This window comes from Grus americana, chromosome 1, assembly GCF_028858705.1.
Source record: "Grus americana isolate bGruAme1 chromosome 1, bGruAme1.mat, whole genome shotgun sequence".
Classification (NCBI taxonomy): domain Eukaryota; kingdom Metazoa; phylum Chordata; class Aves; order Gruiformes; family Gruidae; genus Grus; species Grus americana.
The window spans coordinates 16405995-16430094 of NC_072852.1; the positions used below are offsets into that span (position 1 = coordinate 16405995).

Here is a 24100-nt window from a genome sequence, read left to right on the forward strand (position 1 = left end):
AGAACATCTGTTGAGCATCTCTGATGCACAGCTAATAACCAGATCTATCGGTTGCTCTTTTCAGGCCTCAGTGCTGAGAGCATTTCAAGGGAAAATAGGGCTTAGCCAGCAAAATCCCTGGCTGCTGAATCATACCCTACAACCACTGGCATGTCAATAGAAGAGCTTTAAGTGCTGTAGCTAAAGCTGTCTGCTGTTGTACAGATAAATAACCAGGTTGAAAATATGTTTATCTCCTGTAGTATTGCTCCCCCACACCCTTTTTCTTTCTGACTCTCTGATCCAGTTGTTGTTATAGTTGCCAAAATGATCAAAACAGATGGATCAGAATTCAGTGACAGTATCAGCGTTCCTGTATGTTCTTTCCTTTCCTGAAACCCACGGTCTGCCTATCCCTAAAAAGTAAAAAAATACTCTTTGATTCTGTTCTCATTTTCAGGTTCCTTTTGCTCTCAAATACTGTAGATACCCAGTTTTTTTCTTCAAATTGTATATACTTTGACATGCTACTTGAGACTCTCTTGTCATTGATCTACTTTTTCCTCTATAGCATTAAAAAGACCAAATCTGTATTAATGCTGTGAAACTCATCACTTTCTCTGTTTCTGGGGTGTGGGGTTTATTTGCTTGCCTCACTATCAAAAAATATTGGAGTCTTCAGTCTCTCTTCTTTCTGATCTATGAATATAAATGTGTTTTTTTTAAAATCTTACATGGAGCACTTTTCTTTGAATAACTTTGATGTCACCCAAGATGTTAGTAGTTCCCAAAAGGAATTGGAGAGCTCTCCTTTTGGCTGTAGGAAGATGTCTAGGTTAGCTACCTGTGAACTTGTGGGGATGGCGACAGTAGCATAATGTAACCCCACAAAAATTGAAAATCTGGAGAAAAACTAGCAATGCTGTTACTGAGTGTCAGGTGTGCGGTGAGAGGCAGTGCCTTTTTATTAGCTCCACCAACACAGGGAACAGAACAGAGATTTTGGGCATAAATGAGCCCTCTTACTTTTTTCACTTCAGGTTTGAAGACTGGCTTGTGAGCTTAAAATCTGTCTTTCCCCACTATTACAGCTCACTGTCTTAAAGCCTTCCCCCTCATAGTTAACCTGAGAGAAGACACTGTCTCTTTTCAAGCATTGCTTGCTTTTATATCCATCACGTCTAAAACAGCATTACCACTGCAAGCCAGGTTATAGCACTTTTCCAGTTTGCTTTTGATACTTGATATACATCACTTTAAATGATCACTCAGTAGCTCGCAGCTTCACAAATTCTTCTTGATACCCATTTTCTCCTTGAAGCAGTATGTTCCTTCTCTGAGTGTTACCGTGCCGGCGGCCTTGCACCCCACCTCTGCAGGAAGCTGCAGCTCCCGAGGGCCCAAGACATCTGAAGGATCTGCGGCGGGTCCGTGAACGAAGCTCTGCGGAGCTGCAGCCCATATTTCACACGGACTAAGTAACTTAACTACGGTTTCGGAGGGCTCAGCCCCGCGTCTCTTCCTGGCTCTGCTCTCCAAGCCGGGCCTGGCAGTAAGGGGCCCCAGCGCGCCGCGCTCGCGTTACGGCAGCCGCTGCTCCCCCCAAGCCGTACGGGCGGGAAACAGCGTCCATTTGCTCCATATATCAGTATTTTTGCTTATACCTTCTCGCTCGCCAGGTCGCGGATCTGCTCCTCCCTGAAGAAGCAGCAGCCTCTGTACAGTTGCCCCCGGCTGCGGTGGCGGGCGGCGCATGCCCGTGGGGCGGCGAGCATGCGCGCAGGCGGGGCGGGCGGGGCGCCGCCACCGCTCCCGTCGGCCTGTGCCTCCCGCCGGGCGTCGGTGGCGGAGCGAGCCCGCCCCGGGCCACGCGCGCTGCCATGGTCAGCGAGGTGGGCACCGAGCAGGGCGTTGCAGCTGCCCTCCTCTCTCCGGCCTTGTCCGCGGCACTGGGTAACGGCGAGAGAAGCAAGAGGTAGGGGAGGGCGAGGGGAGAGTGGCGGCGCGGCCGCCGGCGCGGCCTGTTCTGTCCTGTCCCGTCCCGCGGCTGCCCGGTGCCTGGCTGCGGGCTTGCGTCCGCCTCAGTGTGGCGGCCGCGGCCGGGAGCGCCCGCGGCCCGCACAAGCAGACGGCCGCCTACCGGGGCCTCCCTCAGCGTGGGCAGCTGAGCGGTGGGCAGCCGAGGCCCCCGGGAGGGGATTCAGGCGTGGGGCCGCTCCGCGAGTGTGGACGTGGATGTTCAGGCGTGCGCTGGCGGCGGTAACGGCTTCGCTTCCAAGTTCTCCGAGTAAGCAAAAACTACCGGAGCCGCTCAGGTGGGTCTGGGTTGTGGGTTGCTTCGAGTGGAGCTCTGGTCTCGAGCGGTGTTTGCACTGTACTTCTTTTCTTTTTTCTTTCTTTTTTTTTAGCTTGTAATAACAGTATTTTTTTTTAAACGCAGTTGGCTCTTGGATTCATAATATGTTACTTTTGTAGCAGTAAATTCCGAATTTTATACTTGGTGTTTCTGAGGTAGCTGTGTTGAGATGGGTAGGGGGGATAGTGTCAGATGTCTGTCTTGGTTTGTAACGGAAAGTGAGTTTGTATATGTGGCGTTAAAGAAATGAACAAATTCTATGATTCTGTGAAATTGGATATCGCTAGCTAGATTACAAAAATCGTCATACTCACTGATGCAGGATGATTTACAAAGTTTCTTAATAAAGTGCTTTCAAATTCTCTAGGCTTATCTTATACCCCTTTACATGTGCTCCTACACATGTGATAGCAGAGAAGACAATGAAAACGGTGCTAAGTTGATTTCAGTGCTGTCTGTGTAGGATAGCAGGCAGCCCCGAAACTGGTGTTTGCTCTGTGCTAAGGAATGTTATGGCTCCAGTCATTGGAGCAGCTGCTTTGCTATATCTGTGCTCCTAAGTTTTCCAACTTTTGCTTAAGCTACTCCGGGTGCAGTTGAGATAATTCTTTAAAACACAATTATGTAGTGTAGTAAGCACAGAACCTTGCTTCCCTGATTTTTTTTTTTTTTTTGATGCTCTATAACCAAACTTCTGTTCCATCACCCATCTTCTCTGCCCACTTTAACTGTGAATCCTCTGCAACACACACAGTATTATTTTGTTGGTCCCTGCAGGCTGACTTGACTGGTGCTCCCGCCAAGTGCAGAGTCTGTGTCTTCTCACTGAGGTCTGAAACAACTTTGTGTGGGGAGGAAATTGCAGGCGTAAATACTGGTTCTTCACGTGTGAACTTCCATTTCCAGTAAAGCCTATTCCTTTGTTAATGCACCGTATGAAGCCTGCTCAGGACCAGGGAAGGGCAGAGCAGGGAATAGCTCTTGAGTAATTTCGCTAGGACATGCTGGAGACTTAATGTGCTCTTGAAACAGGGGAGATGAGTTAACAGATTTTTCTACAAGACGATGATGTGGAGTGTGTCACATGTTGGCAGTGTAGGTTAGCTTGCCTGCCTTGGTGTCTTTAAATAGGGGATAATAATATGACGTATTCTCGGAATACAGTAAACGCATGATGGTTTTCATAGCTTCAGAAATTCTGCGCAAAGTGCAGTATTTCCTCAGAAGGGAAACAGCAGTGCCAACTTGTTAAAACATGCAGTATATTGGTGGGACTGGGTTGTGAGCATGTTTGCATGATTTGGAAACTGTTTAAGACAGTATTTCCTGGGCAGCCTGCTTCTCTCAGCATCCTGCTGCTTAACATACCAACAACTCCAAGTGGAGCAGAGATCGTGTCACGGACAAAAAGGATTCTGAGGGATGGAGCTAGGACTGATACTTAATTTGCATTGGGGGGGCATTTTTATAGAGGAAAAAAACACTGATTTTTTTTTTTTAATGACCATAGAATTCTACAGCTGTAAAAATGCAAAATGCACTTTTTTCCCCCTTTAGCATATAGCATGTGCCTACGTTGGCTGAATATAGGACCCCACAGCAGTCTGACATCCTTCCGAGTTTATGCAGCCTATTAGATATTTGCTGCTAAGTCAGCATTGTCAGGTCTGTTTAGCAAACTTACTTCAGAACTGAGTTTGTTGTGGAGTTTTTTGTTTGTTTGTTTTAGTTTAAAATTCAATATATCCAATAACAAAAGGAATTTAACTGAGAAAGAAATTATTCATAGTAATTAAATGGTGAATGTGCTGAAGCATAAGCAGCAGTGTGCAGGCCAATTTTAACAGTTTTCTTGAAGCAAGAATGACTGTCCAGTTGTCTAGAATGTGTTTCTTGAAAACTTATTTTTTAGGTTTTAATTGCCTTATTATTGCTTTATAGTTATAGCCAGTCAATTTGAGCAATATTGCTTGTGTCTTTTAATCACAACAATTTATTCTCAAATCAGAGGGAATATATGAAGGAGGAGGTGGAGGAGTCTGCTGAAGATGAGGCGACTGAATCGGAAGAAGACCTTGAATTTGATGAAAGAATTGGATGCATTTCCAAAGGTTCCTGAAAGCTATGTGGAAACTTCAGCGAGTGGAGGCACAGGTAGGCCTTATTGAAATGCTGACATGATTCATGTTGGCTGTTAGCTCAATCTAGCATGCTCTGAGAACAGAAACTTCAACAGGAGGAAGACAGGCATCTGTGTTCATTTGAAACTAGCCAAAATTAGTTTCTTGATTCCTTTTGTGGACTGACAGAGTTCATCTCCTTCAAGTAAAGACATAGTATCTTATCCAAATAGATGCATTCATCACTCATCTCAAGGGAGACTTTTGTGTAAAACTGGTGAGACTCAAACCAATGTAAAGGTTCGCTGTAGAAACTTCTAACCAATTACAACTGGAAGTGCACTGCGTCAAGGCCGTAATAAAACTTTTTTCTCATTTATTGTCTCACTGAGCCCTTTTTTCTGTGTCAGATTTCTGGGTGAGACTGTGTCAGCATGAGCTGAAACGCAGGTTGGATTCAGCCCTATGCTTTCATAAAAGAGGAAAAACATTCTCCAGCAGTGTCTGAGAGATCGTTAAGTTAAGCATCAGGATGAAGAGCAGCTTTCTAAAGCTTGTCTTGAAGGTGTAGTTGATTTTAAGAGTAAGGAAAGCCCTTCCTTTACACCAGGGCACGTGCTTGTATTGTCCTTATTGGTCACTCGAGCTTCTCTCAAAAAGCTGTAGCTGTAAGAAGTGCCTTTTCTATATGTATCTGAACAGAAAATTGTGCCTGCAAGTTGGGTTGGGTTAGAGGTGGCCTGATCTGGAAATAGTAACTTCGTCTATTGGGCTATTGGAATTGTTTGCAGTTAGATAGGAAACTGCTAGCAATTAATTTGAAATGGAGGTCAAAAATCTGTCTCGTGTGATTGTCTGAAACTCTGTTGTACAAAAAGTACAAGAAGCAATTGCAATCTACAGATAAGCCTTTGAAGTCATTACGCCACTTGTGCTGTAGAAGTAAATATCACAAGTATCTGTATTACTTTGCTATGTTTCCTGAATTGCAATGTTAATAATTAAAGGATTATTGTATATAAAATCATCTCTAAGAGCTGATTAAATAACTCTTTGTTAATGTTAGTCCCAGTTCCTGAGAAGGCAAGTGAGTTGTTTTTATGTTGTAATTCTTAGAAAAACCATAAATGTTTAAAAATTCCTTTTTTGTAGTATAGCACCATCCTTCATGAGAACTTCACTTTGGTGTAAAGAGTGCCTTAAAGATTTCTCAACACCAGAAGTTACTTTAGCATTCTTTGATTTATCCTCGTAACCTTATAAATGGCAATACAGAATTGTCTTGCTCTATGCCATTATAACATTTTAGTATAGTATTCCTGTTTCATTCAGGATTAAAGTGCCAGGCTTACTTTCTGGTGTGATAATGGATGCAAAACATACAAAGACTCTATTCTTAGACTTTCAGTGCCTTAAAACCCATTGCAAAAGAAGTACCAGTCTCTGAAACAGGCTGAGACCCCAGCTCTGGGGCTGGGGAAGCCTTCAGAAAAGAGGATATGTCTTTGGAAATTTTACAAGACTTTATTTTCTTGTTCAGATCCACAAATACCTTTGCTCAGGCTTACCCAGAAAGCAGCTACGGCTCTAATTGTTTCCTTGTGGCTTTGGATAGACAGTATGGCTCCAGCTTTCCTATTGCATAGCTGGGGCGAGTCTGACTTACTGGGCTCCAAAAGGAAATGGATAGCCTGAATAATTAACTGATTAGTACATCTGCTTTCACAGTATGCATTGACGTGGAGATTTTCATATGTATGATGGTTACATAGCTTCAGCTGAAAGCTAGAACTTGAAATGTTGTTGATCAATGCAACAGTCAATGCTTCAGCCGATGGTTTATTTTCTGATCCCGTAGGAGAGTGGCTTTATTCCCCTGCTGCCACCTCTGGGCTGTAGGCCACTGTGTAGTGGATTGAAGCCTGTCAACAACGGGCTTGTTTTTTTCTCAGGTTGCCCTTCACAGACTCCATAGAAATACTCCACAGAATGCAGATGGAAAACGTATACCATCAATAAGCTGTACAGATCACTACTGTGCTCCATAATCAAAGTTTTTTTTCAACTTAATGATATAATAAAAGCCATGATTTAATAAAAGGGACATAGCAGGTGTCTCTGTGCATGTGTTACTGTGTTTCTGACTACTTGAAGCAGGATGATCTTTCCTCTGCGTTGTACAACTTTGCAAGTGTGATGAATAGGCTGCTTTGGAGATAAGTGAGGCACATAGACCATTAAAATACACCTGTTTATTTTCTTCCTAAAAATAATTTCAAATCAGTTCTTCACTTTAGCTGTTGGTAGAATGGATGGTTATGTGTTGCTTATCACCAGAGGGTGAATTGTTTGAAATATTGGGATGGGTGTCCTGACTGTGCAGCTATACACAAGTAATATAATAATGGCACCTTTTTCTGACTGGACAGTGCATCTAATGCATATTGTTTCTGTTGTCTGCTAGCTTCTTGGCTTTAAAACTAGATATAAAAAAATTGTTATAAAAATGTAGGTTGTAGACAAGTGGAGGCTTGAAGGGACTTTAAGCCGCACATTTTCCTAATTTCATGCTTGAATTTAGGATTGAGTTTGCCTAGACCATCCCCAACAGCGATTTGTGGGCATTTTGTCTTACATGCGGAGGAGCATCTGGCCTGTTCTTAAATCTTCCATATAGGGATTTCACAACCTCCCCATCATTTTACTATTTTACTGTACCTAACGTTAAAAAGTTCTTTCTTGGTGCAAAGGTAGGACTTGTTCTTTTCCCCTTCTATGTAAAAACAAATACTGTAGATATGAAAAAAATTTTCAAAGAGCAGCTTATGGATTTATAAATCAAAGATACCAGTATTGTACTGGTAATGCACAGATTCTGGAATGTTAGAATTTTGTTCTGCTTGTGTTTCTGAATAATGTTTCTCACAGTCTAAACTTCTTCCTCTTTTTATTTTTCCTTTTGACCATTCAGTTTCCCTGATAGCATTTACAACGATAGCTTTCCTGACTATAATGGAGTTCACGGTGTATCAGGACACGTGGATGAAATATGAATATGAAGTAGACAAGGATTTTACTAGGTATTTTGTATTCATTATAATTCCTTTTAAAATTTGTTTGCATTTCAGGAAAGAATAGATTTAAAACGTTCATGTGACTTGCAAGCAATTTATGATTGAAATTAAAAATGAAATACTAAAGGGACTTGATTTTTCTTCTGTTGATTGATTTTGATTTTTTCTTTTCTGGAATCTACGAAGAAGAGAAATTGAGATTTCTGCAATGAAGAAGTCAAAATAGTGTAGGTTTGTCGGTGGAGTCCCCTGAGGAATTATTTGCTAAAAATTCAGAGGATGCTGTAATGTGTAACTCCACATCAGCTAGGTAAACCTACCAGATTCACATGACGCTTACTCTGGTTTCTACAGTTAGTATATTGCCATTATACTTTGTGCTGCTGGAGATGAACCTTAAGCACTCAGAACTTTGCATTATTTAGAGATTGCTGCTGATCTTGTCTCCAGTTATGGCCTGCAAGACCAGCTGAAGATACATTTGCTGTTGGTTTCATGTGCTTGTCTGGACTGGGTTAGCCTTTCTTCCTCAGGTGGTCAGGCACCCATGAGTCCATGTGAAGTTAATGGAGGTTTTGTGCACTGAACACCTTTAAATATCACGCGTCTGGAACTGAAATAACTTTAAAAGCTGTTTGACTAGTTGCTGTGGTAACACACTAAATATATGTATATTAATTGGATGTCTTGTATATTGGAAATACCAAAGGTTTCTGTAATGAAAAAAAAAGTGAGAAATTTCAAGGGAGATGCATCAAAACCTCAAGTTTAGAGTAAATCCATTCAGACAGATGGGAGTTTCACATTTAGGTCTCTGCTAAAGTAGGTTCTTTCCCTAGTGAAGCTATCACACAGGAAAGATAGTCGAGTGGTTAAGAGACTATTACGAGACGTCCTGCTGGAGATTTTCCAGTTTGATTGCAGGCTAATCACTCAGCTGGCGGTTCTTGGCAATTGAAACCAACGGAGATTGGTATCACTTTAACTGCTTTTCTCCTATCTACTGACCATGTCTGATCCCAAGTTGAGCCAATGTTGAATGCCTTGCTTATGTGATTAGTTCCCAGAAGAAGCTTCCTGGGTGTGATAGGACCATATGACTATAGTGAGAGGATTTATTCATTCTAGTTTAAATTACTTTTGTGAAACTAGCATGAAAACCAATAGGAAATGCCCAGAATATTGGGGAATGCCACACCATCAGACTTTTGGTGTGATGGAGTTTTTTGGGATGTTGGTTTTGTTTGGGGTTTTTTTCCCCCTCATGGGAAGAACTGTTGCACCTCCCGTCATTATGGAAAGATTCAGGATAAAGATCTTAGCATACAAGGCGTTTTGCTATTATAATATGGAAGCATTTTTGAGAAAAGAACTTTTTTCCAGAAGCAGTCCTAGCAAAACCAATGATCTTTATGACATGGCAAACATTTTCTGGGAACTGGTTTTAGCAACTTCTTGGCCTGATCCTGAATGTCGCTGTCCTGAGGAATTCTGATTAGGATTGGAAATACAATGGCCTGTCTTAAAGACAAGACAGGAGAAAGGTGCTCAAATACTTACTCAGTTTTAGATTTGTAACTCCTACATTGTCCTGATCCATTGCATTCTGTGGAATTTATTGCACTGTTGTAGTTGTGTGAAAAAATGTGTAAAATATTGAAAACTATATATTCTTAATAAGAGTATGACAAACTCTTGGGCCTGTAATATTTCCAAAAAATCTGTTAGGAGATTCATAGTAAAATGCAACAGGGAAATCTGATGCTTTTATCTCTAAGTTATGAGTGGTCATCAGTGCTTTAATTATTAAAGTCCATCTTGGTTCACCCAAATTTTAAACAGCTTAAATTTAGATTTATTGGTGTAAATTTTGTTGTTTGACTGTGTTGCTGCAAGTAATCTGAGTATTTTAGTAATATATCTATTGATACTTGTCCTCAATGCTACTTACTAGCTTTTTGCCTTTTTTTCTTTCCAGTAAGTTAAGAATCAATATTGATATTACAGTTGCCATGAGGTGTCAATGTAAGTATTCCATCAGTAAAAGTTATGAAACACTTTAAAGGCTCTTCAGAGTATGCATTTGCTTGCAATGTAGTTGGATATTGTTCAAAATATTTTAACAGTGGCATTTCTTCTGATCTTGATGGCATATGACTCACTGAAAGAATTGGTAGGAGATGTGAAGAAAAGTATTTATGTCATCTCATTCACATTTTGAGGAACTTTGTTTTGTCTGTCAGCAAAAAAAGGATCTGTTGTTCCAGTCTATCTCTAGCTGGAATATTCTAAAAGCTCATTGTGAGACACAACTCAGCAGCAGGAATTTATTGCAACTTTTATTTATTTATGAACTTGGCAAATATTAACCTGGTCTATTGTTTAACAATACTGCAACCATCAGGTAATTTCATCCTCCTGATGAACGTATGGATGCCTTCCCATTTAAAGGCAATATTTACTATTCTTTTGACATCATTTAGGTAATGAGCCATTATTTCTATGGACTAGTTTTGGTTGTCCTGGATTGAGAGAGAGAGAATACTACTACCAGGAATGCAAGCAAATCTTCAAGACTCACTTTTTTGGCTAGGTTAAACCTTGCGTTGATTGTATCGTACATCAGCACCATACAATTTGTGTTTGTCTCCAAAGTATTAATTTATAAGTCATCCCTTCTTACTCTTAAAATTTATTTTAATCTTTTTCACTTATTTTCCAGTCAGCATAAAAAAAAAAATACAACTCTGATTATTTTTTTTTAATTTGAGAAATAAACAAAACTTCCTCTGCTTTGATTAGTCTTGGTTTGGATTCAGCACTTATGAAACAGGAAAAAATAGTTCCGCATAGCAGATCCTAGAAGGCTTGGGTATGTGGTTCATACAACGTTTCTGAACGTGTTACATCAGTGAGAAAATATTACAAATCTGAAAAGTTTATTTCTGGTCACTATGCATCAGTTGATGATACTCTGATATGATAGGTTGAAAAGTAAGATTCTGTGTTTTCCCCCTATCTCCCAGTAATCTGCTTCTTGCCTGATTTGTTTTTCTTTTGTTTTTGACTTTAACGAGGAATAGTAACTTATACTGAAAGTTTACTGCTGTACTGTGAAACCAAATTTCAACTTGAACATTTTTGTTGTTTATGATCATCTGTATGACTCTTAATATTTTTATCCCTGTTTAAAATAGATGTGGGGGCTGATGTTCTGGATTTAGCAGAAACAATGGTCGCCTCTGCAGATGGGCTAATCTATGAACCAGTAAGTTATTCTTACCTTTTTATTTAAAAAAGGAAATTGCTCTTTATTCGATGCAAAGCACTGCTGGGCTGGGTTGCTTGTATTTTTTTCCCCACAGTTGGGCTGCACAGAACCTCCCCAAGTATTGTTTGATCCTTGAGTTAGGGCTGCAGCGCTTACCCCAGGAATCTGCTGTGGAAAAAGGCTAGCATTGGGATTTCTGTGTGCTCACTCTGCAAATACAGCAGACTCCCAGATCAGTGCTTCTTAACAAGCTAGTGATTTTTTTAGCTTGTTATTTTTATATGTGCAATCCTAAGGATAAATGCTAACAGTATTTGAGATGGAAGGAAAACTTTCAGAGCTGTCATAAAAAGAGAATTGATGTAACTGCTTTTTAACTAGAAGAATACTGTGATTCTAAAAAGTGGTAGAAAGTCACCATGATATTCTTATAATGTGGAATGTCATTAAAGATTGTAAATTAGGTTAGTATCCATTTTATTTTTGTATTGTGAACTGAAGGCTCTCGAACTGTGTAAGCCTATGCTCTTTTAACTGAAACATATTGCAAATTGTAACAGTTTTGTCCAAATTCCTACTTGTGTATGTGAGCAGGAGGAGGTGGCTGAATGGAAGGACATGCTTGGGAAGGAGCCTGTTTTTGTTTGTTTTTTCTCCTTGGAACATTGTCTCTTTTTGTCTGGACCCTAGTCTTGACACTGCTGTAGCTGCTGCATGCTAGCAGTTGCCCCAGTGATTGTAGAATCATGGAATGGTTTGGGTTGGAAAGGACCTCAAAGATCATCCCGTTCCAACCCCCTGCCATGGGCAGGGACACCCTCCACTAGACCAGGTTGCCCAAAGCCTCATCCAGCCTGGCTTTGAACACTTCCAGGGAGGGGGCATCCACAACTGCTCTGGGCAACCTGTTCCAGTGCCTCACCAGTTATGCTTGTATTATAATCTTAGAGGAAATTTCTTGTACTTGACCTCTTTTGGCTATAGCTCTGGGTAGGTTTGAGCATTAATTGCAATTGAATTTACTGTCTGGAGTACATCAGTGTTAACAATCCATAGTTTTTAATTTGGTGCGCAGATGTTACTGGTGTTATTCTTGTGTTGAAGTACAGCAAGTCTGATAACTTGTCTTAAAAAAGTGCACAGTGTGGGATGACCCTAGAAATAAGCAATCCGCACCCGGACCCTTGTCTTTCAAAGATTGCTTCTCTGCTTGTTTCATTGCTGTTTGCATCAAAACCATGCATGTCAGTTATATCATTTGGAATTAAAGTGCCACTCACTGCTGCTTCTAGCCCACGTTAGTCAAAGGCTAGAAGGGCAGAGACTGCTGACTCAAGTTACAAGAGCTTTAGGAAAAGATGCTGAAGTTATCAGTGCAAACAAGTGAATAATTCTGGGCAGGAAGGGACAGAAATTTCCATACATGAAGAATAAATGTATTATTTAACACAGTCCTTTCATAAACTCCAGTATGTGGTACCAAGTGTGAATTTGATTGTAACTCCCCACCCCTTCCCACAGTCGGATTCTCTTATGGGTTTCATGGATGGGACTTCAATGCTTCCTGCATGTTTTATTAGATGTGTTACTTTTGTTTCAGGTAGTATTTGATCTCAGCCCACAACAAAAAGAATGGCAAAGGTAAAGTACTGAGATGCTTGCCTATGGTTCATATTATTTGTACTGGAAGTGACTTTGAGGTACACCAGGGTCGCGTGACAGAACTATGTCCTGGGTCTAACAGCTCCTGCTTGTAATTTAAGAGTGCAGCTCCATGAAAAGATAGTAATTTAGTTTGCCTTTCTCATGATTTGAGATCTCTGTTATGGAAAAAATTGGCTTTGGACTTACTTGTAGAATTGGGTCATGCAGTTGCAAGCCAAGACGTATGAACACACTCAACTTACATTTCCAAACGAATACTTGGTAGCATGAGTTTTAATTATGAGTTCAGATGTGGTAGACAAGATAGCTTGATATCTAAATGTCAAAGCTGAACTATAGTAACAAGTTGGCACATTCTTGCGATAGCAAGTGAGTTTGAGCCTTTCATATAACTGAATTGATGCACTGTTTATCATTTAAACTGGAATAGCTTGGTTATGTGTGTGATTGCTGTACTGATAGTCTTGTAAGAAACCTGAAGCTTATTTGGGAGTCTGACTAGTTTTGGTATTTTGGTAACACACTGCTGTGACCACCAGAGCTTTAAGCTCGGTATAAAATACCATTCTCAAAGTTTATTGTAACACTTTAATACTGACACGAACCTTGCTAACATCTCTATTTATAACCTGCAAATGAAGCTGAGAATTAATTGTGAAGTTATTTTTTGGTTTATTGTTGCATTCTTTCACACTTGTCTGTGTAATCTTTAGGATGCTGCAGCTAATTCAGAGTAGGCTGCAGGAAGAACACTCTCTTCAAGATGTGATATTCAAAAGTGCTTTTAAAAGTGCTTCTACAGCACTGCCACCACGGTAAGAAAAATTGGGATGTTGTGTTGTCATTCCCCTCTCCTGCACTATTTAATTAGACTTCACATTTTATTATGGTTGTGATATTTATTTTTTTTCCAGAAGATAAGATTGTAAGAAAAGAAGACCTCATGGCTTTTTACTGCATTTTAAAATAGTATACCTGATACTTGCTTTGGAGAGCTGTTGTTTTATGAAAACCTCTGGGATTTCCAACCTGGAGAAGGTTTCTAGGTTTTGCATGTGTATTTATACGTATATATGTATACATAATATGGACACACACATAAATAGATACACATGTCTTTTTAGTCCATGTTACCTGATGCTTCCTTTTTAATGTGAATTAGTAATGTCAAAGGAAGAGTAAAGAATATCTTTCTGTCCAGCAACTCGTCAAAAAAGTCCTCTTAGCTGTGACTTAATAATTCATGATTTTAAAAGATTCAACCTTTGAATAAAAATGTGTTTTCTTATAAATGCTCTGGTCTAAGATAGCATGGTTAAACTTGTGTGGAGAAACTTTGCTGTTTACACTTTATTCCAGCTACCCACAAAATGCTGAGAGACTAATGCATGGAAGGCTTGGTCTGCTTGAATCTAGATGCTACGTGATTTTGTTTTCCCCCCAGGGAAAACACTTTCTACATGAAAGCTGAGATTCTTTTTGCCTTAAAAACAAACAAAAAACCCACACACAAGCAAGCCATAAATAAAACAAACACCAAAAATGCTGTATGCACTTTCCATGTTGTAATCTCCCTGTTTGAGGACTAAATACATCCTTTCTTCTTAAGGCAAAGCTAAAGAGGGCTCAGAAATCTTTTTTTCTCATTTAGTTTGTGTCTTCAGATTCATTATGTCCTTCTGTGCCTCTATGATACTTGTTAGCGCAGTATTTGAGAAGGTATTTATGCTTGAGATGTGTTTAAAAAAAACCCCTTTTTTCATCTCCCTCTAAGGAGCCCATTTGGAAATCTGTTCTGAGTTGTGGACATCCCAACAAGTGTGGGAAGAGGAAAGTTTCATAAAAAATGAATGTTGAAAGCTGTTCTTGCTACAGTGTTGTTAACATGACTAATATATTTTGTTATGTTCATTGTAGCATTAAAACTTTCCCAACAAACCATTTTTGGTAGAAGTAATTGGGGAAAAAAAAATCCCAGGGTTGCAAGATGTACTTACAGTCTTATGTTTTCTGTACAAATGTTCAAGTATTGTAAGTTAGCTTTGTAGGCCAGATCTCTGAATACAAGTACGAATGAAAGCTTATTGGTTTAATCAAACTGACCTTTATTAGTTTCCTTCCCTTCCACCATCCTTGCTATAATTCCAGAAGAATACGATAAGCAGAGGTAGATGATAATGCTCTATCTTTATGCTAGGAAAAATAAATCTAAGTGTACTGCTGTTGTTTCTGTTGGTCAATATTCTCAAGTATTCCTTATGTTGTTTTTGTTTAAACAGGGAAGATAATTCATTACAGTCTCCAGATGCATGCAGAATTCATGGTCATCTCTATGTCAATAAAGTGGCAGGGAACTTTCACATAACTGTGGGCAAGTATGTTCTGTTCAATTCCTGAAAATAAAAAAAATAGAATTGACTTCTACATTATATATAGTGCATGCATACACATGCTTGGTATTATTTTCCATGTAGCATCTTTTCTTGCACAGTTAAAAACAAATGTCATCTTAAGTTACTAAAACAATGCAGTGCAGTGCATTGTTGCATGCAGTGTAGTGATTACGAATTCCAGTGTCTTACAGGATGAAAACTCTTGAAAATGGGTCCTCTGTAAGTGTATGACATGGAGTGGACAGTGGACTGCTTGTGCTTGCCTCCATTCTTTGGGCCTATGCAGACTTCTCCTTTCTGTTAGTACACAGTTCCCTAACATGGATATGTGCCATTTCAGTGCTGAGATACCATAGTTAGTGAGCTAAATGCCAGCTCATCTTGATTTGAGGAGAGACTTTCTGATAGCTTTGGCAATGGTATTAGTTTGTATACGCTGCATACCAACTTGTGTTAACTTTTCTCTGTGCTCTCCAGCTCTGCTGTCCTCACTTGTCTTCCTGCCACCTCTGTCACCAGAGCTCTTAGCATGCAATCTGTACTCTCTAATTTATCTGCATGTAATTCCAGCCGCTGTCTTTGTGCGGATATTTCTCCAAATGTCACTTCTGTCTGGTCTTGTACCACCTCTCCGATTTGCCCCTGGAATTCCCACTCCTTAAGCCCTTTTCAGAGCTGATCATTTCAGCCTTTCATCTGTACTGCCATCACTTCTCTCTTCCTGTCTCTAGTTCTGCAACCCTGAGTAGTCTCTTGCTTTCCTTTGCTTCCTTTTGCTCATCATTACGTTTGTACTTCTGCTATGTTGCTCTTTCTCTTCTTGTAGGTTTTTTTAATGTCTTTTCTCGCTGGCTGCCTTTGTACCTTATTGCCTGGTTATTTATTGTATTCCTATCTTGACTGATCTCATTGCTTTTCTCCATCTTCTGTTTGTCCAAAGCTTACATGCATTTGGTGACAATTTAACTTAATCTAAGTAGGGAAAGCTTCCTGCATTAGTGGCTGGACTGGTAGGGATGAAGTGTGGCTGAGACCATTTTACTTTCCAGAGTTGCACTTTTTTCCCCTCTTCTTTGCACTGTTTCCAGCCTCTGCGTTGTTCTTTCTTTACAGGTCTACAAAGTGTCCAGACCTGAAGTTAACTTGCTTAGTCAGGGAGCAAATACAGAGCATAGTTAACTTGCTTAGTCATAGAACAAGTACGATAAAGTTTTCATTAGTCATGTGAGCAGTTATGCAGCTTTTCATGTGGCAGGCTGTGGTGGCTCTTCTAGTAGCTTAGTGACATGATGTGGTTTTGACATTTCTAAAAATGCAAGACACTAATTCTGTGTAAGAGCGTTTTGATGAGTCCAGTGTTCCTGTATCTTGTCATTCAGGCTGTCTGTACTCAACGGTAATAAAAATATCTTTTTTTGTAATATAGATAGATGCAATTTTTATATATATATATATGTTTGTAAAACATACATATATTTTAAATATATATGTTATATATATGCACATTTTTAATATATATAAAGTATTTATTGAAATAGAGGGGGAGAGGTATTTTTTCTATGTAGTCCTGTTTAAGAAAACTGAGTCTTGTATGGATTCATTAAACAAATTTTTCATAAAACATATCTTGCTTTCTTTAGGGCAATACCACACCCTCGAGGCCACGCGCACTTGGCAGCCCTTGTAAGCCACGAGTGTAAGTTCTTTCTAACATCTCTGTACGAACAAGTATCATTTCTTTCAGACTGCTGTCTCCTAATTCATGTGTTAACTTAGGTTGCTGTTGTAAAGATGTTCTTGCTGGGCAATTGCATTGTAGAAGAAAGTGAAGAGTATTCTTTGCAATGTTACAATTCGGTATTGGCTTACTTTCAAATGTTTAACACTGTTAGTATTACCTTTAGATTGCTTCTACAGTAATGGTAATACAGGAGTCTCAGATGTATTTTGTTGTAACACAGATACCGTACAAAATTCCTGTATTTCAGTCCAAACTACCTATTTCCTGCAAAATCTGTTTTTATAAGGTTGTTAATTTCTGACCTCTGTCCTTAGAACCTTCATTTTTAGGTTATGAGTTTAGATGCTAAATGTATGTTACTACCATACTTAATGTGAGGCAAGAGTGACTTACTGTGAAAAATGAACTTGGTGTTGATTAAACCTCCAAATGTCTACCCGTGAATTTATGTCAACACAAGTGTACAATATTGCAGACCTTAAATACCTTCACAAAATCAGGCAATGTGGTAACTTGGTAGTTGCCTTATGCTTCCGCTGTACATTTATGAAATTTTAGTCTTTTTAGTACCATTACATACAAGAACCTGACTTGCTAGAATAACTTCAGTATTTGGCCAACTAGAATTTTTCTGTCATGCCATGTAAACTCTCTTCATCTCCACAGTTAATTCAGATAGAGTTATAATTTGATTTAGAAGTTCTCTTCTAGAGAAATCGAATTTCTTTGTTAAATATTTTGGATTTTAATTTTGTTTGAAACATGTATGGAGGTGTATTGGTATAGTCACAGGCACAAATCTGATGAAATGCACACCAGTGTTTGAAGTATTCTAACTAGTGCATTTTCAAGTGTGAGAAATGGGTGCATCTTTCTCTGAGAAGAGTACAGAATCTCATAGTTTAAAAATGTTGTTTCATTCCTTTGCATTCTCTTTCAGCCTATAACTTCTCTCATAGAATAGATCATTTGTCATTTGGAGAGCTTATTCCAGGAATTATTAATCCTTTGGATGGAACAGAAAAAATAGCATCAGATCGTAAGTATTGTGTGTTTAAAAAAGCATCTTGTTTTCTATATTTTTCCAATAATTACATTTAAAATATCACATTTCATGAATGTTGTGATTTACAAACAGCATGTCCTGCTAAATTTGGTAGCAAGCAATGCACTGCTCAGTTATCTACATGACATCTTAAATGGACAATTTCTTTTTAATATCTGTATCACTGGACTTTGCTGTTTCACTGAAGTTGATTTGCAGTTTCTTCTGGGTTTGTGTTGTGTTGAAGTTACAGTATGTCTGAGCATACTGCAAAGAATTTCGCAGCAGTACGCTACAGTGGAGATTCATAAATCTCATTGTTGCATTAACGGGGAAAAATAAGTCTGATTTAGTTTATTTTAAAAAAAAAAAAAAAGCATCAGGAATCTTGGATTCTATTCCTGTATTTGGTTTGTCACTTCCACAGTGTGTTTTGTGAGGCTGCTGCAGGAAAGGTTTGCGTATCACTTTGTTTCCTCATGTATAAATAAAGGAGTGTGGTAACCTACTCTAGAGAGCTACCTACACCTCATTGTCTGATTTGCATTCCTCATGAGAGTGATCCCCAGCACCTTCTAAAGCTGCTGTTGTCTCAACGTTAGTCAGTCCATTGGCTGCTCCAGTCAGAATGGTTTAGGGTAGTTGAAACAAATTTCTTCAGTCTATCAATGTTTGTTCTCTTAGGGAATTGCATGAAGACAGAGCAATCATAAATGTGTAAGAATGCTGATTGCTCTAGAAGGAATCTCTAGAAGTCTGTCTAATCAAGAGTAAAACCATAACCAGTTTAGAAGGGCTTCCAGCATTGTATGGACAATTCAGTGCCTAAAATCTATTCAAACCACTGTTGAGATGGATGTATCATGAAACTTGTTCAGTTCCGGTGTCCTGGAAAATGCTATCTATGCATTTCATTTGAAGCTTTGAGTGGCCTCACCTTAATGAATCTTTTCATTACATGGGTAAAACGTAAATTTCTCTGAGTACAAGTGTGACGTAAGCCTTGCCCATGGAAACTAACTTTGTTCATGCGGATGGTGCTGAAGTAGTCTTGGCAGTGCTGGGACTCCTTGAAGAATGTCCCTAGTGTAAACGCCTTGGCTGATTAACTATTTTAAATATTATTTGATTTATTTATGAATGTCTCAGATGGTCTTTGACTCTCTACTTAATTTAACAGTGAGGTTTGTTTTCTCCTAGACAACCAGATGTTCCAATATTTTATCACAGTTGTGCCAACCAAACTCCATACATACAAAATTTCAGCAGAAACTCATCAATTTTCAGTGACAGAAAGGGTAAGTAGAAGTAAGAGAAAACCACGTGGAGAAAAATCTAACAGTAATTGTTCTTAACAAAAACTCAAATGTGAAAACGGAGACTTAGTTGTGCTGTGGTTTCGAAAACTCCTCTAACATGAAGAGACTCTTTGTAGAATGTTCCAATGCACTAGATTTATCTGTAAATAATGTCATACTGATGGTAAAAAATATATGCTTGGTTGACACATACTAATTCTTGCATTAGTGTTTTGCTTCCATAGATCTGGAGTCTGATATTAGAATTAATGATAGATATCCAGTCATTTCCACGTCATTGGGTGCTAAAAGTGGTGGTGGTGGTGAAATCCTGTAAGTTTTAGGTCTGTGATCCTGTGTGTGGCTTTACAAATATTTAATTCACCTTTAGCTTTTTATCCACATGGGAAGCAAACCAAAAAATGAGCTCACTTGAAGGTCATGAACTTGGTTGTGGAGTGTTAGAAATGGAAACAGAGGTAGTTTGTATGAAAAACTAATCACACAGAAAGCATCTCTGTCTCTCAGCTGTCTTGTTTAACCTTTGTTGAACCACCAACTTTAATTATTCTCCAGACTAGAGAGCTTCCACTTCTGGCCTTGGAGAGGCTTTTAATTCTAAATCCATAAAGAAAGTATTTATTGCAGTATAATATACAGGTAAATCATAAGATACTAATTTTAAAGACTGCTGTAAATAAGAAAAAGGCCTTATGTGTACCAGTTACATGTCTCATTTCCAGACACCAAATTCTGTCTTGATCTGTTATTTAACAGCCAAAGAAAAAAAAGTCTTTGTGAAAAGTTTAATTAAAACTGACAGATAAAGCAAGAGGCAAGAAGGAAGCCATGGATTGAAAGGAAATTCAGAGATGAGGATTGCAATTCATGGTAATACCGTTTGTGGTGTTCTCTAAAGGAGAAAATCTTTATTTCCTCACAATTCCATACTGTGCTTCTGAAAAATACATAGCTAGGGGAAGCAGGGTAGAGGGTGATGTCTTGGTGTTCAATGTGGGACATGCAGACTGCTGAAGGGAAGGGTTTGCTCTAAAACTCAGAAAAGCTGGAATAAAGAGAGGAATGAAGAGGAATTTCATAATGCAATATCCTCCCATCTCCTGCTGGTCTAGCAATCTACTCCATGTTTTCTCTGCAACAACTAAGGCACTCCTTAAACTTCCGCACATCAGTGAACTGTTTATCTTCCTCCTTATTGCATTTTTTTCATCTGCTATTAAATTTTTCTCTCCTTTCTGTCAATTACCTGTGCAGTCTTAGTTAGCTCTTTAATTTTTTTTTGTGGTGATGTATTTATTATGAAAGTTGCAGCATAGTCACAGGTTGCTTAGGAGAAAAGCTTGTGGATAGTGGAGGTAAAGCGGCATTACATATTCGCTTGCTCTTGCTGTCTCAGTAGGTAGCCCTGTTGCCTGTAAAGCTTGTTTGTGTTTACCTTTGGAAACCAAATACCCCTGGCAGATAAGCTGGAAAAGGCTATTAAGAACAGTTAACACCGAACAACATAGTGCATTTATTTTATAAGACGAGGCACATATTCAGACCTGGAAAAAGGTGGTCAGCTAGCCATGGCTGAAACTTGAACACAGTGAGGTTTAATTGCCAGTGGTGAACAGACTGGGAAGCAGAGTTTGAGAGGTGTGGGCAGAATCACCTCTGCCATTGTTGATGTTTGAAATACTGTGTTTATGTAAAAAGATCTAATCCTAGCAAGGCTTCACTGATATCTGAGATCGCTGATACAGGGTTGTTATTTTCAGCAGCCTTTAGCAACTGACAATTAAATCGTCTGCAGCAGTAGAAGCCAGAAGCAGACCAAAATGGTCTGTGGAGAAAGAATTATGTATCTTTTGAGGGTGGAGTTTTGGGTGTCTTGTTTAACTTTGTATTCTTTTTTCACCATTTGGCCTCAGAAGACAAATAATGCTTAGGGAAACAATAGAGGAAAAACAAACAAAAAAATCATATTTTGTTCCTAGGCAATGCCAAGGTTCTGTTTAACTACTTTCAGTCTTTTCCTTCTTAATATGCCTGATCATTCATCTTCTAATGCTGAGTGTTGTCATGCTCTTGAAATATAGAAAGCATTCTGTACTTTTTTTTTAACCATTGCAAGGTTTCTGTGACCTGGCATCATAACTGATATGTTATTTTGGCATCCTTTTTACTTGTTTTGGTATCAAAAGCAGCAATATGTTTTATGTCAATGTTAGCTGACTGTAGAAGTTGCCTAGTTTCTGTATTTTCCAAAGTCATAGTCAGCTTTTGATTTTGTACAGTATTCTGCATGTTTTTTGAGCACAGACTGTTAAATCTACAGGTGAAAGGGAGCTGTGATATGCTGTTTTTCTATTCAGTCTTGCTTGTCTGTCTTCTCTACTCTTATTAGCCTAGACGGGGCTGAGTTTGTCTTCAGTCAATTAGATTCTTTTCTGCTGCCCTTGTATATTTTCAGCCAGGCTTACCTGGCAGTGCATTTATCAGCACCTTTCACTAACAACAAAATGATAGCAAACTTTTGAAAGAAACATAAGATTGTGTTGAGGCATTTTTTTTCTCCTGAAACCTTTTTTTAAAAGTAGAGACTTATAGCAGCCACGCTCTCCTCTTTGGGGTCTTTTGGTTTAAGAATTTGGGCAAATGAGAAGAAACTGTAGAAGTTCTTGGATTAAAACTAAGGAGTCTGATCTGTTTAGAGTAGTCATGGTGAGTTAGTTGTTATTTTTTATCTAGGTGTATTTCTTGCTGTGTGACTGTTGTCTGAAATGACCTGACTGACAAAAACTTTGAAAAGAGGCTTGATACTGGCGTGCTCTTTTCAGACCTCAGAATTTTTGAAACTTAGGCATCTGATGTTTTTTTCTTTTTTTTTTTTCATCAAAGTAGTGGATTATGGCATATGTGTAAGTATGCACTGAGCGAAAAAAATAGCATTGATCTAATTGACTTAAGCTTTTCAATTTCCGTTATGGTATACTCTAGTTTAGGGTCTTCCCTGATACTTTTAAGAACCAGCAATTAAGTCCTTTGTGGCACATGAAGCTAGAGGAGAAGGAAGAAGGAGGATGAAGCCTGATGAGGCTTAGGTGCAGTATGTAGATTTATATACACCAGCTGGGAAAACTCCCATAGCTAAGGTTGTTCAACAGCTTAAATGTCTCCTGAAGGTCTCATCCTGATTTAAGTGATTTAGTAGTGCATAAAGTAGGAGGAGTTGGGGCACTGTATTACACCAGGGCACTCATTTGAGTTCATGGGCTAGACCAGGACTGTGATACTTATCCTCATAGGTACCAAAACAACCTACTTATAAACATCCTTGTTTAAAGGACTGTGTAAGCAAATCTTGAGAGGATAGTAGCATGATAGTGAACACTGATATGCAGCACAGAGCACCAGTGACCAGGAAAATAAGTTATTTCATGATGTTTGACTTTCAGAAGGTACAGGCCAAAGTTGTCTTGATGTTCCTTGGTCTTGTGTCAATTGATAGCTCTGATTAAGTAGCTCTTTGTCATCACATATATTAAGATTGTTTTCTTGTGACTAAAAAGAAGTAACTTGTGTTTCTGTCTTTCAGGAAAGAGTAATTAACCACGCAGCTGGCAGCCATGGGGTGTCAGGAATATTCATGAAATATGACATCAGTTCACTTATGGTGACGGTGACAGAAGAACACATGCCTTTTTGGCAGTTCTTAGTGAGGCTCTGTGGCATTATTGGGGGAATTTTTTCAACTACAGGTAACTATCAGTGCTTTCCCTCCTAAGTTGGTTTATTTTTTTTTTGGTCACCGTGATTATGTTACAGATAAATAACAGAGCAGTCTTGAACCTCTAGCAGGTGTAAGACAAAGCACTGATTTATGTGCAGTGAAAGCTGGTAATTTTTGGTGTCCCAGTATGGCATTTCTGGTGTTCTAAGGGCTTGTTGTTTCCTTTTTGGTAACTATAGCATAGTTTGTTTACTTCTAGAAGAGCAAGGAGATAGATATATAGATACACACACGCACACACTGACTTCTGATATTCTGTGTATTTCCTGTAATTGGGATCCAGTGCTAAATCAATGCCAAAAATTGAGATAAAATTTCATCAATCAACTAAGTTGAAAAGGTACGATTCACTTATTAGTCAAGACATAATAGGATATCTTGATAACAAGTTACTTCTTTTCTTGGCTTTCACTTGAAGAGAGCACAGTAAAGAGACCTTGAGCTAAGAGCTCTCTTTCAAAGTAGATGTTTCTGTCCCACAGAATGTATTTTCACCCATGAAATCTGGGCAGAGGGAATTACATTTGCTTGGATAGCTTTGGGTTTGCTTTTATGGATGCTTTTCAGAATGTTAGAATTTCCCCTGCCCTTGATGTTTCCTTTTTTAAGTTAATTTTTCAGTGTTTTACTACACTGTATCCCATTGAAGTATTGTGCAGAGTTTTATGTAATGCTTCCATAAATACTACAGTTTTACTAATTGTGACAATTTAAATCTTGTTTGACATTGCAGGAGTTTTACATGGCTTTGGAAGATATATAGCAGAAGTTATTTTTTGCCGTTTCAGACTGGGCTCTTACAGATCCACATCGGTAAGAAGAACTTTCTCTAAGTATTAAATAAGTGGTACAGCTATGTGAGGATGGATGATAATAAGGACAACTTTGGGGCTCGGTCCCAGCAGAATTTAAGATGCTTCCAATAAACCCTCCCCTTGACATGCATATGAGCATACATTCAACAGCTTTTAGAAATAGTTGGAAAACCTAACGCATAAGGAAGCAAGTGGTTTTCTAAGAAGCTGAATTAATGAAACCAGGCCTCTTAGAGATTTCTCTGCTACGTTTTCTTTTCATATTGCTACAAAAATTACATGCTTTCCCAGGCCTCCTCAGTCTCCCTCACATATTCTTCTGCTTGACCTGCTGACCGAAGAAGAGGCACTGCGCGCTGCAGGGGTTCAGTATTGCTCCCAATTAGTCTGCAGGCTACTGCCAAACAGTGTGAAAGAGCTGAGCAGTCTACCTTTCCCTTCATTGGGCATCAATAGGATTGCTCCTCTAGCAACTGCTTGATTTTATTTTACCTTTATTTTTCCCATTTAAGCCTGTAGGTAGCCTACAGAAAGACTTCTGCCTTTC

At 39.0% G+C, this 24100-nt stretch overlaps 1 protein-coding gene across 1 annotated transcript in view; it reads left to right on the forward strand.

Annotated features, from left to right (window-relative positions):
- The first annotated feature begins 1991 nt into the window (after positions 1-1991).
- The window catches only part of ERGIC2 (ERGIC and golgi 2), a 32487-nt gene continuing 10378 nt past the window's right edge, over positions 1992-24100 (forward strand). Inside the window, exons 1-13 of the mRNA XM_054813957.1 lie at positions 1992-2294; positions 4344-4489; positions 7427-7535; positions 9508-9554; positions 10727-10797; positions 12401-12441; positions 13179-13280; positions 14745-14840; positions 16499-16554; positions 17540-17638; positions 18845-18942; positions 22544-22706; positions 23472-23551. Of these exons, the coding sequence (XP_054669932.1) occupies positions 4384-4489; positions 7427-7535; positions 9508-9554; positions 10727-10797; positions 12401-12441; positions 13179-13280; positions 14745-14840; positions 16499-16554; positions 17540-17638; positions 18845-18942; positions 22544-22706; positions 23472-23551 (1068 nt within the window). The 5' untranslated portion in view covers positions 1992-2294; positions 4344-4383. The remainder of the gene's footprint in view (positions 2295-4343; positions 4490-7426; positions 7536-9507; positions 9555-10726; positions 10798-12400; positions 12442-13178; positions 13281-14744; positions 14841-16498; positions 16555-17539; positions 17639-18844; positions 18943-22543; positions 22707-23471; positions 23552-24100) is intronic.